A 15,081-nucleotide genomic window follows, 5' to 3' on the forward strand; every position below is an offset into this window, starting at 1 on the left:
TATCGCTTCGTGCTGGATTTTTCATAAGGGCTGCATTGGACAGCTTGGTCGCCTTATTCGGAACTTTCTTTGGTCAGGGCTTGATGGAAATGCACACACCAGGGCTAGAGTTGCTTGGGAAACCATTATTAGGCCTAAGCAGGAAGGGGGATTGAATATCATTGACCTTGAGGTGCAATGTAAGGCTTTGCTGTGTAAGCTGGTTGTTAGGGGCTTTCTTCCGGGCTCTGAGCCGTGGAAGGACTTTCTCATGCAGCAGATCATGAAGTGTGTCCTTGTTCGTGGAGGTGACTGGACTCTCAGCTCACGCTTTATTTTCTCGGATGCAGTTCACCGCTCCCCTTCATCCCCCCTGGTTAGGTCCCTCCTACGGGCCTGGGACTGCTTGAGGAGTTTTTTGGTGCACATCCCCCCGCGTTCAACGGAGGAAGTTAACCGGCAGCCCATTCTATGGAATGATTTGATCTTAGATGTGCATGGTAGGCCTCTTGGGGCAGCTATGCATATTCTTTGGGCTGGATGGGAGATGCTTTGCCCCACAGTGTTGGCTTGGAAGAGGTTTCAGAGCCTCACCGAGGTACAGAGATTGGATCTCACGCAGCATTTGAGAGGCTTTAGTCGGAGGATTGCACAGATTGACGCAGCCATTCCCAACCACTGGATTACTAGATCTTTCTTGGAAGACCGTCATCATTTTTGGTTTGGGGTTTTTTTTGGGACAGGTGTTCCTCTTGAGGTTATGGGTCTCCCCTTGCCTAGGGAGGATGATTTTTCTGTACAGGATGGATGGCAGTTGGAGAGATGTGACATGCAGGACCTTATTGAGGGCCCCTAGATTCGTCCAGTCAGAGTTGTTGGCAGGTTAGGGAAGCACGTCTTTGTTGACACCCCCCCCCCCCGGCGGGATGATCACAGAGAGTGTTAGCCTTTGGTTGTATGGTGGCTGCCCTATCAGACATTTGCATTGGGACCCCGGTGAGGGGGGTGGAAGGATGCTTGTAACCCCTTGAAAAGCATGCCTTTTTTTAGTTATACGGTGCGGAATGCCAGACATCTTATCTTGGGACACATTCAGAGTGTCCCTGCTCTTAGACCCCATTGGGAATCTTACGGCATTTCGACTGACATTCATAGGGTTTTTTGGCGGAGATTGTGGCATTCTTATAGGAAGCCACAGATTTCCTCCTTTATCTGGGTTTCTCTTCATGGTGGTTTGGCCACCAATGAGTGGAGGTCAGTTATTGGTGCTTGCCCAGCATGCCCTAGATGTGCAGGAGTTTGGGAGTCAGTTTACCATTGTTTATGGGAATGCCGGGAAGCACAGAGGGTTTGGTCTGCGATTGCACACCTCTTTGGTAGGATTAAGGGGGATGCTATCATTTCTTTTGGTTCTATTATTTGGTTGACACAGTCTGGGCCACAGCTAAGATTTGAGGGGATTGACAGGAGCTTGGCCATTATGGTTAGGCAAGGAGTTGCTCGGCAGTGTTGTCTTCAGGATTTGCCACTTTCACACTTTGTCCCTCCGGCACAGAGGTTAGACAGTTCTTGGGAGATTATTGCTAGCATCTCAGCCTGGAATATCTGGAAGGCTAGATGCACCGAGGCTATTGAGGGTACTCCCGTTCTTGTTTCTCAGTGTCTTTGCAGGATTTAGAGTGATATTATTCACACCATCATGGCTACCTGGGCCAGAATCTAGGGATCTTTAAGGGCTACGGAGAGGAAGCGCGGCCAGAATCAGCCAGTAGAGTGGTCCCACAGAGAGAGAGACTGTCAGATAGACATGAGAGAGTCTGACAGATAGAAGATAAATGGGGACATAGACAGAAAATGCCAAGAGAATGTGGGTAGCTAATCCCTAAAAGAGAGGCATATAGACTGATAGACAGAGTGTCAGAGACATGTGGCTGTAAGATCACACAAGATAGACACATAGACAGAGAGACTGACTGATTGTAGATAGACAGAGAGATTGGCTGAATGTTGACTGACTGATTGAGCATAACTGACTGATATACTGATTGAGAGATGATCACTGACAAACAATCCCTCCTCAAGGGAAAGCTCTCCTACCGGCCAAGAAAGAAAGAGCCCAAAGGAAAAGATCATGAGCAGATCTGAGCAGACAGAGGGCAGGTCTTACCTCTTGCATTGACTAATGAGCAAGGGCAGTGTCTATTCCTGTATATTGAAAATGAAAATGACGTTTGAATATGAAAGAAAAATGAAAATTCCTGATTTTGCTGCTTCAGCCTCTGAGCAGGTCTTCCCTCTCTTTCAAAACCATATTTTTGACAGTCTATCCAGAGGGGTAACCCGTGAATGGCTGAGCATGAAGAGGTTGCTGGTCATGAAAGAAAAAAGGGCACTTGGGCCTTGCTGAAAATTGACGAACCAAGACCACCCATACCTTGAAATCTGAGGGAAATTGAGTAGCCAGCATGAGGACACTTGTTGGGCTTGCTTTCCATAAAGAAGTTGATGCAGGGTGATGTGCTTTTGCACCAAAATGTGACCCAAAGAGGAAAACGCAGCAGCAGACTGATTAGACGGGATGTTCCCAGCAGATAATCGATGAGGAAAGGGGTTGCGCAGCCTGAAAACAGTGAAAAACGTGCTGCTGTTGATGAACCGTTTGCAGATTGGGCTTGGCAGGTTGCTTACTGATATGACGAGCTGCAAAAAGATGTGTGGGTTGCTAAGGAAAATCGCCATGAAGAAGAAGGTGCCCACCACCATGTGAACCACGAGCTGCACAAGAAACTGCAGCGTGTCGAAGATGGGGTGCATGGCGAAGATTGACTAAGAAGGTGTGACGAACTGCATGAGAAAAACACTGCCTTGCTGAAGATAAATTGTTGATGCTTGAAGAGATGCCTGAGGGCTACAGAGAAGAAGATGAAGATGAGCTAGGGCTGAAAATGGGAGCTAGGTGGAGACCTGCTCTGATACCATGTTAGAAACATGGCGAGCAGAAATTAGACTAAAGCTGAAAACTGAAATCAGAGAAGACAAGGGGGAAAGTACAAGAGCTGAGCATGAGTGCATATGGGATAAATCCCTAAGTGCCACATGGCATACACTGAGATGACCAAGACTAAAAGTACTCCTAGTGAGCATTTAGTAAAAGTACTCCTAGTGAGCACTTAGTTCCAACATTGTATATGCAAAGAAGGGGGCATCCATAGTCTCCTCTTGATCAGCAGGGTCATGCCAAGTCCACTCGCCCGGGTCCCATTGGAGGTGCATGAGAGGTTTGCACTCCCATATCCATAGCTGCCAGAATCTCTCCGTGGCCACCTTGGCCAATGGTGGCTCTGTGTGCCACTCCTGTGCCTAAGATCCAATCACCCTCACCCTCTGTAAGGTGCGGCCATTGAAATCCTCTAAGGGGAGATCAGATCTCTCTAATCTGCCATGGGATCCAATAGAGAAAGTGACCATACCACTGCCCTTATCCGCTCCGTGGATTGCCACAAGAATATCATGCCTGGTAAACACGCGTAGCCACACTGGGGGAGTCGGGTCTGGGATAGGAGTCGGCCACTCTTGAGGAATAGCTGAGTCGATGTCGATGCTGAGCCTGTCTATACCCCGGATCCTTGTCAGGTCTCTCGCCTGCACCTTTGGGGGGGTAACTGACTGTCTAACAATTAGCTTGCCCATGTCGTGGTTGAATGATCACTCTCCATGCCACCTTGGCCTTTGTAGGCCTCATGTCACTGTCAGCCCATAAGAAGTTCCGGATCAACCGCTGTACCTACTACTACCTGGCCAATACATGCTCGAGAGAAGGCCTAGCACGAAGTGATGTACCACATGGTGGCAAGAACAACCTGGTTCGCCACCACCACTCTACCAGCCAAGGAGAGCCTCACAGAACTCTAGTTTAAAAGTCTCTTTGCGAATACTCAGAAGAAGAGGGACGAGCTGTTGCTCAGGAGAGATATCAATGCCCACCTCGCATCCAAGATAGCGAACTGGAGTGTCCCTCGGGATCCACTGGAAGGCCTCAAGTCGGGGCGGGTCCAGAGCCTACCCAAAAACAACACGACTTGAGCAGTTGATCTGTGCTCTTGATGCGCAACAAAAGATCTCAATCGCCTCCACGAATCTTTGGAGATTCCCCGCATCTCCTGAAAGGTAAGTTGCTGTGTCATTTGCAAACTGAGTCAAGTAGCTCCTCCTGAGTGTTGAGGGGGAGACGCAATCCCTGAAGCCCGGTCTCGTGGGTTGAGAGAAAACTACTCATGGCCTTGGTGACGAATAGGAAGAGGTAAGGTGCCAGAGGACAGCCATGCCGTACCGAGCGAGGAAGGGGAAATCTGTCGCCACAGGCTCCTTGAATGAGAACTTGGTTGTGCGAAGTGGAGTAAAGTCTTGAAACCCCATGAATCCACTCCACGGGGAATCCCATCCGGCTCATCGTGCCCTCTAGAAAGCTCCAATCCACCCTATCATAAGCTTTCTCAAAGTCGAGGAGTAGCACTATGAGGTCTTGCTGCCGCATCCAAGCGGAAGTAGTCGCCTCCTAGAAGGTGAAGAAGTTGTCTAGAATGCTATGCTCTGAACAAAACCTTTTTGAGTGTCATGGACCAAGTCAGGGAGGAAAGGCTGAAGTCTCTAGTTGATGGCCTTGGCCAAGATTCTGTAGGTGGTCCCTAGAAGGGTGATGGGTCTCCACTGCCAGATCTCCAGTCTGTCACCACCCTCCTTAGGAATCAAGTGTATCAGACCCTCTGAAAGCCTCTCTGGCATGGCTCCTGTGATCATCATCTCATTGAAGGCTGCTCAAAGGCTGCCTTCCATGAGATCCCATTGTCAAAGGAAGAAATTAATTGGGAGCCCGTCCACTCCCGGGCATTTGCCCCTAGGGAGAGCAGTCAATGCCTTTGCCAGCTCCTCTGCAGTGAAGGGAGTCAATAAGAAGGACCGAAGAGCGAGGGGAATCACCTCTCTCGTGTTCCGCCAGACCCTCGCGCGCATCCACCACCTGTGGGAACAATGGGACACCCGTGAGGAGAAATCGAGAAAAATCAGTGGCAATGGCTCTCACATGGGGGGGGCGGGGGGGTGGGTTAGAAACAATGTCTCCATCCTGTCCACGCAACTTGCGAATACCATCTCTCCTCCTGTGGGGGCTTGCTATCTCAAAGAAGTCTCCTGTAACTCTATCCCCAGCCTGGGTCCATAAGGAAGCTCTTGCATGGTATCTATACTCCACCTTCCTCTCTTTGATGGATCCAATCTCCGTACGGGCAGCAGCAAGCTGACACCCAATCCAACGGCTATTGGGGGAACTCTCCTGAAGCCGTTGAAGAGAAGTAAGGCCCCTCCTCAGACTCCTTTCCTGCTCACGGAATCCCTCCAATTTGCTCTGAGCTGCCTCTTGCAAAAAACTACTGATCTCATTGAGGCCCACATCCAAGGTGCACGTAGCAGAGCCTGAAATAAAATCCAATCCCACCCAAATCTGCTCTACCCTGTTGCATATCTCGGGGTCCGGAATAAGGCTGTCTGGAATCCTAGAGCTCACATGCCATCCTGCCTCTAGGGGTCCTCTAAAGTGAGAATAACTGGAGCGTGATCCAAAAAAGTAGGGCCCTCCAAGATGCCAATCATGCCCCCATGGCCGCAAGCCCACTCATCCACATAAAAATTGTCAAGTCGAGAGAGGTTGGGGCCAGCGCTCCTCCGATTAGACCGCGAGAAGCACAGGCTCCCGGGACTGCGCCCAAACTTTGGAAGATGCCAGGGGTCGTGTCCCCCGAGTGCCAAGATCAACTCCTCCCATGTAGAGTACTGTGCTCGTGAGACTATGGCTCTCTCTCCTCTGTTGCCTCTATCATGTTGAAGTCTCCTCCCATGCACCAGAAGTTAGCCTGAGGAAGGGCTTGGCAGACTGTGCTCTAGAATATGGCTCTACCTGCTGCGGTTCAACAAGATCACTGGCTGCATAGCACCCAGAAGCAGAAACCATCTGCCGATCACGGGCATCACCATACAGGTCACAAAGCAACTGCCACACATAGAAAGTAGAAGCATCATCAGGAGCATAGATGAAGTGTCGAAGAACCGAATCTTGACAATTCAGGAGGAGAAAGCCATAGATCTGTCCGTCAATCTTCCTCCTCTGACACACATCCTTTGCAGAGGCAAGGTCCGGCAAGCACCGATTCTTGTACGAGAGAAACTCCATCAAACCATAGTACATACTCCCTGAGAATAGAAGTAACCTGCAACTTCCATGACTGAAAGTTACCACCATCCAACTTGTCTGCCTCATCCAGAAAATAACAAGAAAGTGGTACGGGAGCCAAATCTGAAACTGTCATCATTGATCCAACCATTAGGACCAAACCTCATAAGATCAAAACTGTCCAAATAAGAAAACGCTGATGTAGGTCCCTTCCTCCCACCAAAACGCAGCCCTAAGAGGCTGGACAGCACCTGAAAAATCCTCCTTGAGAAAAAAAACACAGAAGCTTCTGTCGATTGTACCTGCAACCTTGAGGCCACCAGAAGAGGGAAGCAAAAAATGCTGATTTGATATAGAGAGAAAAAACAGCCACACAGGGCCTGGGAATATGTTGTAAGAAGGTGCAAGAGGGAAAGGGCAGCGACTTGGATTGTAACTCAAGCTATCCTCAAGAAAAAAATGCACAATCTTAGAAGAAGAATTGTCCACCATAGGTACCAAGGTTGCCACCAAAGCCAGAATCACCCCCTCTGCAATAGGTAATGTCCATTGGAGAGGAAAACACAGCCAAACAAGGGGCTGCAGACCTGAAAATACAGCCGACCGCCCCAGATTTTGCCCTATCTGCTGCCCCTTCACCTCTGTGTTTTTCTCAGATTTGCAGCCCTCTGGTTGCTGTGTTTTCTGGACAGTTGCTGCTGGTCGCTCTACCTTCACTTGGGCTTCATCACTTTCAGCCTGAAGGTAGCTTCTCATCAGCGTTTTTTTCTCTACAAGAGTGTGGGACTAGCAGAGAGAACTCCGAACCTAGAGTGATGATACCATGAAAGAGTGCACAGAGCGGAAGCAAGATGAGCACTAGAGTGTGCTGATTTGAGAAGTGCAAGAGAGAGATATGAAGCAACGATGCTGAATATACTGCAATGAAAGCAATCCCGAACAAGAGACATAAAGGTCTTATAAGTGAGGGATACAAAAGATGACCAAGCTATGACAAAAGTGAAGATGCTAGCCCACCTATATATAGGTCATGAAGGGCGGATGGGGGGGAGGGGGGTGGGAAGGTGGAGAGGAAGGAGAGGGGATTGGTTGAGAGTGATGTGTCAGAGCAGGAGACTGCTGGGTGGTTCAGTGGTGTCCAGGCATGGGTTTGATCATGTGAAATAGAGCTAGAAGGGCCAAATAGTTACACCACCCTTGGACTGACGCCGAGGGCAAGCTCTAGCGAGGTGGCCCATCTGCCTGCAAATAAAACACTGGCCGGGAAGACCCGAGTACTCCACTCGCTGGATGATGGGATCACCCTGAAGACATTGGATAGATATGACATGAGGCACTATCTCTGGCGAGGCAATATAGATGCGAAGGGATGGAATCCCGGCCATCGTGCGAGAGACGAGGTAGTAGTGGGGAGGGGATTCCATATGGCTCCATTGATCATCGGGAGAAGAGGAAGGTATTCCTTCCTGAGGCCTAAGAAGCAGACCGTCATTGGGAAAACCGATATGCCAACTGGAGGGTCGGACACGGGGTCAAAGCCATATTGCCATCGTGCAAAGAAGGCCTGGGCCGTACACAGTGCAACAGGGCTCAGCTGCATTACTCGATTTGCAGCGGCGGCTGGCGAGTCAAACTCCACTTGATAGTAGCCACGTCCCAGTGGATGAATGTCTATGATCTTTGCAGGCCCACCGATGAGTCTCGCTTGCAAAAGATCTCTGAGTTGTCCACGCGTTGGTGGGCGACTACCGACAATCTTGCATACCCGAGTGGATGCCTCTAATGATGCAATAGTCGTAGCGAGAAGCTGAAGGTCCGCTTCAGAGAATGATAAGCAAGTAACGGCAATCGGTCGAGGTTGACTGAGCTGTTGCCATGGAGTCCTTGAGGGTGAAGATCATAAAAAGCAGAGACTTGTCGATAGCTGTGGAATTGAGAAGACTACACGACGACGACAGAGGAGGCGAAACGGAGGAGAGGCTACCGAGAAGGAAGGGGGTGTTAAGATTTATGGTACCTCCTACAAGAAGCTAATTAGACTAATTACACACTAAGCACACACTAATGATACATGATTAACTTAATCCTAAGATGGATAATGCCTAAGCATGATCATGATGAGAGTATGTGAAACAAAGTGATGATCACAAGCTACTTAGGTTGCAAGATAGATTAACTTGCATGCATAGAGAAGCTTGAGATGTGCTTGTACTTCTATTGCTTGAAAATGACCCCTTTTATATGGGTAGAGTATATCTTTGCTTGGTCCATGCATGTGGGATAATCCACTTTTGCCATATGGCTTCATCCTCACCTACTCACTCCCTGTCTCTACATGTGCTCTCTGGCACCACACTTCTTAACATTCCCCCTTGGTGTCATATCTCTAGGCTACTCAAGGTGGTCGGATGTGAGATACAACAATTATTACTCTCCTTGGATGCTCAATTGGCTACTCTCAGGTGGTTGGGTAGATACACACAACAAACAAGATAAAAATGATAAGATGGGTGTTTACTCATATGGTGACTCCTCTTTTACAAACAGATGACTAGGGTAGTGGTGATGTTTATCTCCTTGCTCTTTAGAACAGCCGATCTCTAGGGATCTCTCTGAACTTGGTGGTCGAGGTAGTTCCCATAAAGTTACCTTCGCTTTTCTTCAATTTGCAATCTTCTTCTTTGTGCCCGAACTCGTTGCAGTGATTACACTTTGGGTTTGTCTTTGAACCTGCATTCATTTTGAAAGTGTCCTTTTCTACCACAATTGTGACACTACAAATTGCTTTTGTTGAACAATGTATGCTTAACAGTGCTAGGATTGCTTCCTTTTAATTCTCTGTCCTTTTCCAAAAGGGAGGAGACACATCCATCAAAAGTTGGCTTAGGTAGATTCTTCGAGGTTGTGACAAGTGCATTGTATTTCTTTGGCATGCTTTTTAAGATTATTGCAATTGCATCTTTTATCTCCAATCTTAGCATCTATGCCATCTAACTGGGTCATGATGCTTTTCATTTTATTTACAAACTGAGCCAAAGATTCATTAAAGTTCATTTCTAGACCATAGAACTCATCTTTCAGTGAATTTCCTGGTTCTTTACCTTAGCTCCAAACAGGAGATTCAATGTATCCCATGCATTTTTTGCGTGTTCCTTGGAGTCAATGTGATGAATAAGACTTGTGCCCATGTGTAAACCAATGAGTGGCAATGCTTTTTCAACCCACCCTTCACTTGGTTCATCCGGCATATTTTCCTTAGTGATTTTCCACAATTTCTTATGTATTAGAAGGTACTTCATCTGTGTAGCCTAAGTGTGGAACCATTCCCCATTGAACTTCTCTATATGCAAACTGATGCTTGTTGATGTTGCCATAATGAGAAGGTCTTACCAATGAGTTTATAATGCTTTAATTGGCAATGTCTATTCTCGTACAACTTGGTAAATGCACGTGCTTTAAGCAAGATGAAATGCAAGTAGTGCGTGTGCTTTCAATTTCTAATTTTTTCTTCTAGAGCTTCTTGAGGATAGCCCCACTGCAAAGTTAGTGCTTTTGATATGTTAACACACTAAATGCAACTCTCATTGTTCAATTGTATCCCATTTTTGCTAATTGCATGTTAATTAGTTTGATTAGTCTTAATCACAATGATTGAGTGGTCAAGAAGATGGAGGCTTAAATTGAGCTTGTGGAAGTAAACATTGAAGGGGGTTTTTGCATGAGGATGTTGTGCTTAAAGTGTAGAAGACGCCTAGGTAGAAAAGCTTAGCTCAAACTCCAAGAAACAAGCTCATTTGTCCTTAAAATCGACGACTAGTTTTTTGCTTGCTGTGATCAGCTCAGTGGATGAAATGCTAGATTCGAGTTGTAGACTCCTCTTAGTATTGCTAACGAGCTTGTAAAGGGGCTTGCCCCAATTTGAAGTACATGCGGTGAATGGAACTAAAGACTACTCAGTGTAGATTCACGAATTTCTCTCACCTGGCGGTGAAATACCTCCATTGCTTTGAGTTGGGGGTTAGCCATAGAATAACAATGAAGCCCCTAAAGTGGCTTGAGCAATGATGAACGGGAATGGGAGAATGAAGAGCTCAAACTCTAGCCACAAAGAGGGGAGAAATGAATAAGATGGATTAGAACCACTAATGATGTAATTAGTTAGAGATAATACTAAGAAAATGATAATAAAGTGCTCAAGGAGAGAGAGAAGGCTTTGATACCATGTTAACATTTATGGTACCTCCTACAAGAAGCTAATTAAACTAATTACACACTAAGCACACACTAATGACACATGATTAACTTAATCCTGAGGTGGATGATGTCTAAGCATGATCATGTTGAGAGTATGTGAAACAAAGTGATGATCACAAGCTAATTAGGTTGTAAGATAGATTAACTTGCACTCATAGAGAAGCTTGAGATGTGCTTGTATTTCCATTGTTTGAAAATGATTCCTTTTATATGGGTAGAGTACATCTTTGCTCGGTCCATGCATGTGGGAAAATCCACTTCTGCCATATGGGTTCATCCTCACCTACTCACTCCTTGCCTCTACATGTGCTTTATGGCACCACACTTCTCAACAGGGGAGACACAGGAGGAGGGGAGAGGGAGAGGGGAGGGGGGGGGTGCGTCTTGGTGGTGTGGCGAGAGAAGAAAAATCAAAGAGAAAAGGGGGGGCGCAAGCAGTGAAAGAGAGAAGGGGAGGGGGCGGGGGCAAAACTAGGGACGCAGGGAGGGGGGGGGGGGGGGGGGGGGGGCGCTGGTGCGAGAGGAAAGAAAGGGGGGGCGGCACAAAGAGAGGGGGGGGGGGTGTTCTGTAGGAGGGGTGTGTGTCCCTTACACCAAATGTGCTCCCAGGCTGCCCAAGACAGCTTACAAAGCTTCGCTAGCTTCACCTGGTGCTGCTTGGCCTAATGGGCTTAGTTCTTTCTTTCTTGTTATCAGATTTTGCTGCCCAATTGCTTCTTTATGTATATGCTTGGTCCAACTTGCGGCAGGATTATTGATTGTTAACACTTGTTTTATGTATGCAACACCAGGGTCAGGGTGTGTGCATGTTATACATTTACGCAATCAAGTATAGTACTGAAGTTCTTATTTTAGTCCTTTTGATTTTACAGGAGGATAGTATGAAGACAGGAAAGGCTACATCAGCAGGGATGTATTTCTTACATTTTCAAGTTTACAGACTAGACTTGACGATGAATGCGGTAAGAATTCACCTGTGCCAGCATTTTTTTGGCAATATGTTTTTGAGAATACAAATAATGTTTTATTTTCCTTTCTTAACATAAAGATCCCTTCCCATATCTATGTTTTTTTAATTTTCTATTTTGCTTATAGTTGGCCATGGCCAAGGATCCAGATGCTGCTTTCTTCAAAAAACTTGAGGGCCTACAGCCATGTGAAGTATCAAACTTGAAAGCAGGAACACACATATTTGCTGTCTATGGTAGGAGGGCAATATTTAGGCCAGGATTTGGGCTTGGAGATATAAATATAACAATCTGACCAGTGTACAAGAAGCATTACCTCTCAAGTTGTGCTTCTTCTTGTCAGGTGATAACTTCTTCAAGAGTGCAACCTATACAATCGAGGCTGTCTCAGCTGAATCCTTTAAAGACTCTTCAGAGAAGCTGAAAGCTATCGAAGCACAGCTGTTGAGCAAACGGAATGAGTTGCGACAGTTTGAGGTAGAATACAAAGAGGTCAGTTGTGTGGAGGAGTGCTTTGTTTGCATTGGACTTCTTGTGTGCTTTATGATGATGGCTGATTGATTGACTGGTTCCTTCACGGGGTATGATGTGATCTAAAAATATTGTGTGGATGTGCAGGTCTTGGCACGGTTTACGGCCGTCAGCAACAAATTTAAAGAAGAGAAAACTGATGTGGGTTTCTGAATCCATCCATTTATTTAATTTGCTAAGATTTCCGTTTATGCTGTTTATTCTTATCAACCTCCCTTCCTCTCCCCACCCCGCCTTCTCGTCCTCCAAGCTCTCTGCAAAGGAAGGCTTCCTGGCACACTAAGTGGCAGGAGAGTTACTTTGTATGCTCTTCTATAGGCTTTGGAATGGGATGGATGAGATCTCTGTTCACATGGCAAATAGCATCCCTGGAGGAGGGGTGGCTATGCCCTTAGGAGGGGTATGGCTGTTGATCATCTCTCGCCTAGAGATGATCAGGGATGTTATGGGCCTTAGTGATGGTAACAGCATACCCTGCTGTCCACCCATGGTGGAGGGCACGACCTGTCTCAATGGCCCAAGCTGTGGCTGGGCCCTATGTGCCCTTAGTGATGAAGCATGCCATACCTGCCAAGCAGTGATCAACATTATAAGCACTAGTACCGTGACTCCGGTGGCTGCTGCACGGTGCATCATGGTAGTGAGTTACTCACTGCAAGCTGCTATCCAAAGGAAGAGATTGACCTTGTGGGTTTCCCATAGGCATTACTAAAACTCCCAAGAGGATTATTAGTGTCATACCTCAAGCCTGTTTGGTGTAGGTGTGGTCTTGACACGAGAGTTGAAGCTAACACCACACCCATGCTGTATGGTGTCAAAGAAAGGGGTGCGTGGATGTTCAAGATGGGCAGCAACATTGCAAGCATTTTGAAGTGTGATTTGTTTGTTTGTTTGTTTTAATTTTCTTGCCTTTTACACTGCATCTCTACTCTTTATGACCATGTTCTCAGCTTTTTTTTTTTTTAAAAACGGCCTTAGGGCCAAGATCCTCCCATAGTCACCAAATTTCACCGTCCGTAGACAGCCCGTAGGCACTTTATTTATCCACATGTAGGCGGTGCCGCCAGGGAAGCACCAAGGGGGTTTTGAACCCTGGACCTCTTGGTCCTACGCAAACACCTTCACCACTTGAGCTATCACCTCATTGGCGTTCTCAGCTTATTTGTAAGTAAAATGCAACAAAAAACAAATATTTTGACATATAATCGTTGCTAAACTAGCTAGATCCAGGTTGAAAGAAGCTAGGATGAAAACAAGAGAATATCTGGGAGATGGAATGCAGAGAAATTGAGGAAAGGACTAGGTGAGGGTCACAAAGGGGTGAATGTGGGCATGAAAATGGGCAAAATGAGGAGGCTATGTTGTGCAAAGGATGCAAGGCAAGGAAAGGCCGAGGGAAGAAGCGGGCTGAGCTGGGTGGAGAGAATGAGGAATTGGGCAGGGGTGGCAACAGGTGCTTGCTGCTGCAGGGTTGTGGCAAATTGTGGTTCAGTGCACTCAGCAGGCTGCAGGGTGGGCGAGTGCATGGGGGGTAGTTTGCATTTTGTTCTCTCCTTGTTTTTTGGGTGTGTTAGGTTGTACGGCTCAGCTTTCATGTACATTGATACGTCAACAAAAGTCTGTTGTTTGGTGAGTGCTTGTAACACAAATCTGTGCATGAGCCCAATCCCTGGTGCTGGATTTTCAGGTGGATGAGCTTTTGAAATCAAGGGAGAGCATTCAAGCGTCATTTTCCATGGTACCGCAGGTGAAAAGGCATACCAGTAGTAGCAATTTGGGGGTACCAGCCAGCGAAGAGAAAGCAGGGACCTCTGCAGACGAGTCCCCAACTGAATCAAGAGATAAATCTAGCAAGAAGAAGTGGTTCGGGATCAATTTCAAGGCAGAAAAGAAAGCTTCTTAAACTTACGTTGGGTTGCAATCACAGCGAGTAGTGAGTGTCCGTCATCATCCTGTCTGCTGGGCTATTTTGATATCAAGGTGGTCTTGTGGTTGTGATGTTTAGTCAACTCCCACCAGCGTCAATGAGAGGGAGATGGTTTTCTTCTCAAGTTGGGAGTTGGTCCTCTTAAGCATGTCGTTGGGTGTGTCTAGCTGATAATGTGTGTTGGAATCTGGAGGTGTATAATGTGTGGAAGTCTTGGTCATCCATGGCTGTAGTTGGGAGTTGGTCCCAAGCTGGCTCCAATTCATTCTTTTGAATTATTGGATGTATTTGGATGGTGTTACCCCCCTATGAATAAAATGATGCTCGGGAGAATACAGGTGATGTTGGCACGTGCTGTTGGCACCTGCTGTACACATGAAATATATCTTGTGACTGCTTTCTTGTTGATCATTTCTCAGAAGTTTTTGAAACCTCAAATAACGGGCAAAGCATTGTTAGGAGAGAGACTGTTACAGAGTGTAATGATTTTGGTGTAAAAATTTAGGGTACACAAGCAGGATTGGTGAAGGTTCAAAAGCTGTGAGATGACACTATTTGTTGGCTTATCTTGGTGGAAAATTACAAGGGTGATGTTTATACCATCCTGCTGGGTAATGTTTCATGTCCGTGCATGTGTAAGCATTTGTGCACAAATATATGCATGCATGCATGCATGTGTGGTACAAATGTATGTGTCCACAGATGGTTTTTCTCTTAATGCATGCGGTTTACAGCTTTTTAATGCTTATGGTTTAACAGGTTCTTCTTTTAATGCACACATTTTTTTTTGGCTTTGATCCTAAATTATGATCCATATGAATGTGGGCAGTCCTTTGCGGAGTGGCTATCGCACTACACTGTATAGAATGGGGCATGAACAATGCAATACATAAATAAATTTAGAAAAAGGGAATGCACAGGCATAAGATCACAAAATGTTCAGCCCTCTTGGAGGGTAGCCTAGTGGTGAGGCTCAGGGTTTCCAAGGTACGGCCTCTAACCCTTATCGGAGAGGAAGAAGAATGCAAAATCTCTACTTTGTCAATTTCCAGGGAGGAGGACATCTTCAGTAGATTTCACGTAAAGTTAAATTGAAACTGCTTGCCCTTGGTCATGTTGCAAATGCACAAACATCTTTTGTAGGGTCAGCAACACTAGCGTTACATTGTTGTAGTGTTGTTTGAGTAGGCTTTTAAGGG

At 46.5% G+C, this 15,081-nt stretch overlaps 1 protein-coding gene across 2 annotated transcripts in view; it reads left to right on the forward strand.

Moving 5' to 3' along the window:
* Positions 1-14,288, forward strand: part of LOC147618915 (chaperone protein dnaJ 15-like) — a 66,905-nt gene extending 52,617 nt beyond the window's left edge. For both annotated transcript variants that reach the window (XM_086774048.1, XM_086774049.1), the window contains exons 7-11: positions 11,329-11,418; positions 11,552-11,660; positions 11,768-11,916; positions 12,043-12,096; positions 13,643-14,288. In XM_086774048.1, coding sequence (XP_086630174.1) covers positions 11,329-11,418; positions 11,552-11,660; positions 11,768-11,916; positions 12,043-12,096; positions 13,643-13,858 — 618 coding nt within the window. In that variant the 3' untranslated portion in view covers positions 13,859-14,288. The remainder of the gene's footprint in view (positions 1-11,328; positions 11,419-11,551; positions 11,661-11,767; positions 11,917-12,042; positions 12,097-13,642) is intronic.
* Positions 14,289-15,081: the final 793 nt, after the last annotated feature.

Source organism: Cibotium barometz, chromosome 34 (genome assembly GCF_041138505.1).
Source record: "Cibotium barometz isolate CiBa-2024 chromosome 34, ASM4113850v1, whole genome shotgun sequence".
Classification (NCBI taxonomy): domain Eukaryota; kingdom Viridiplantae; phylum Streptophyta; class Polypodiopsida; order Cyatheales; family Cibotiaceae; genus Cibotium; species Cibotium barometz.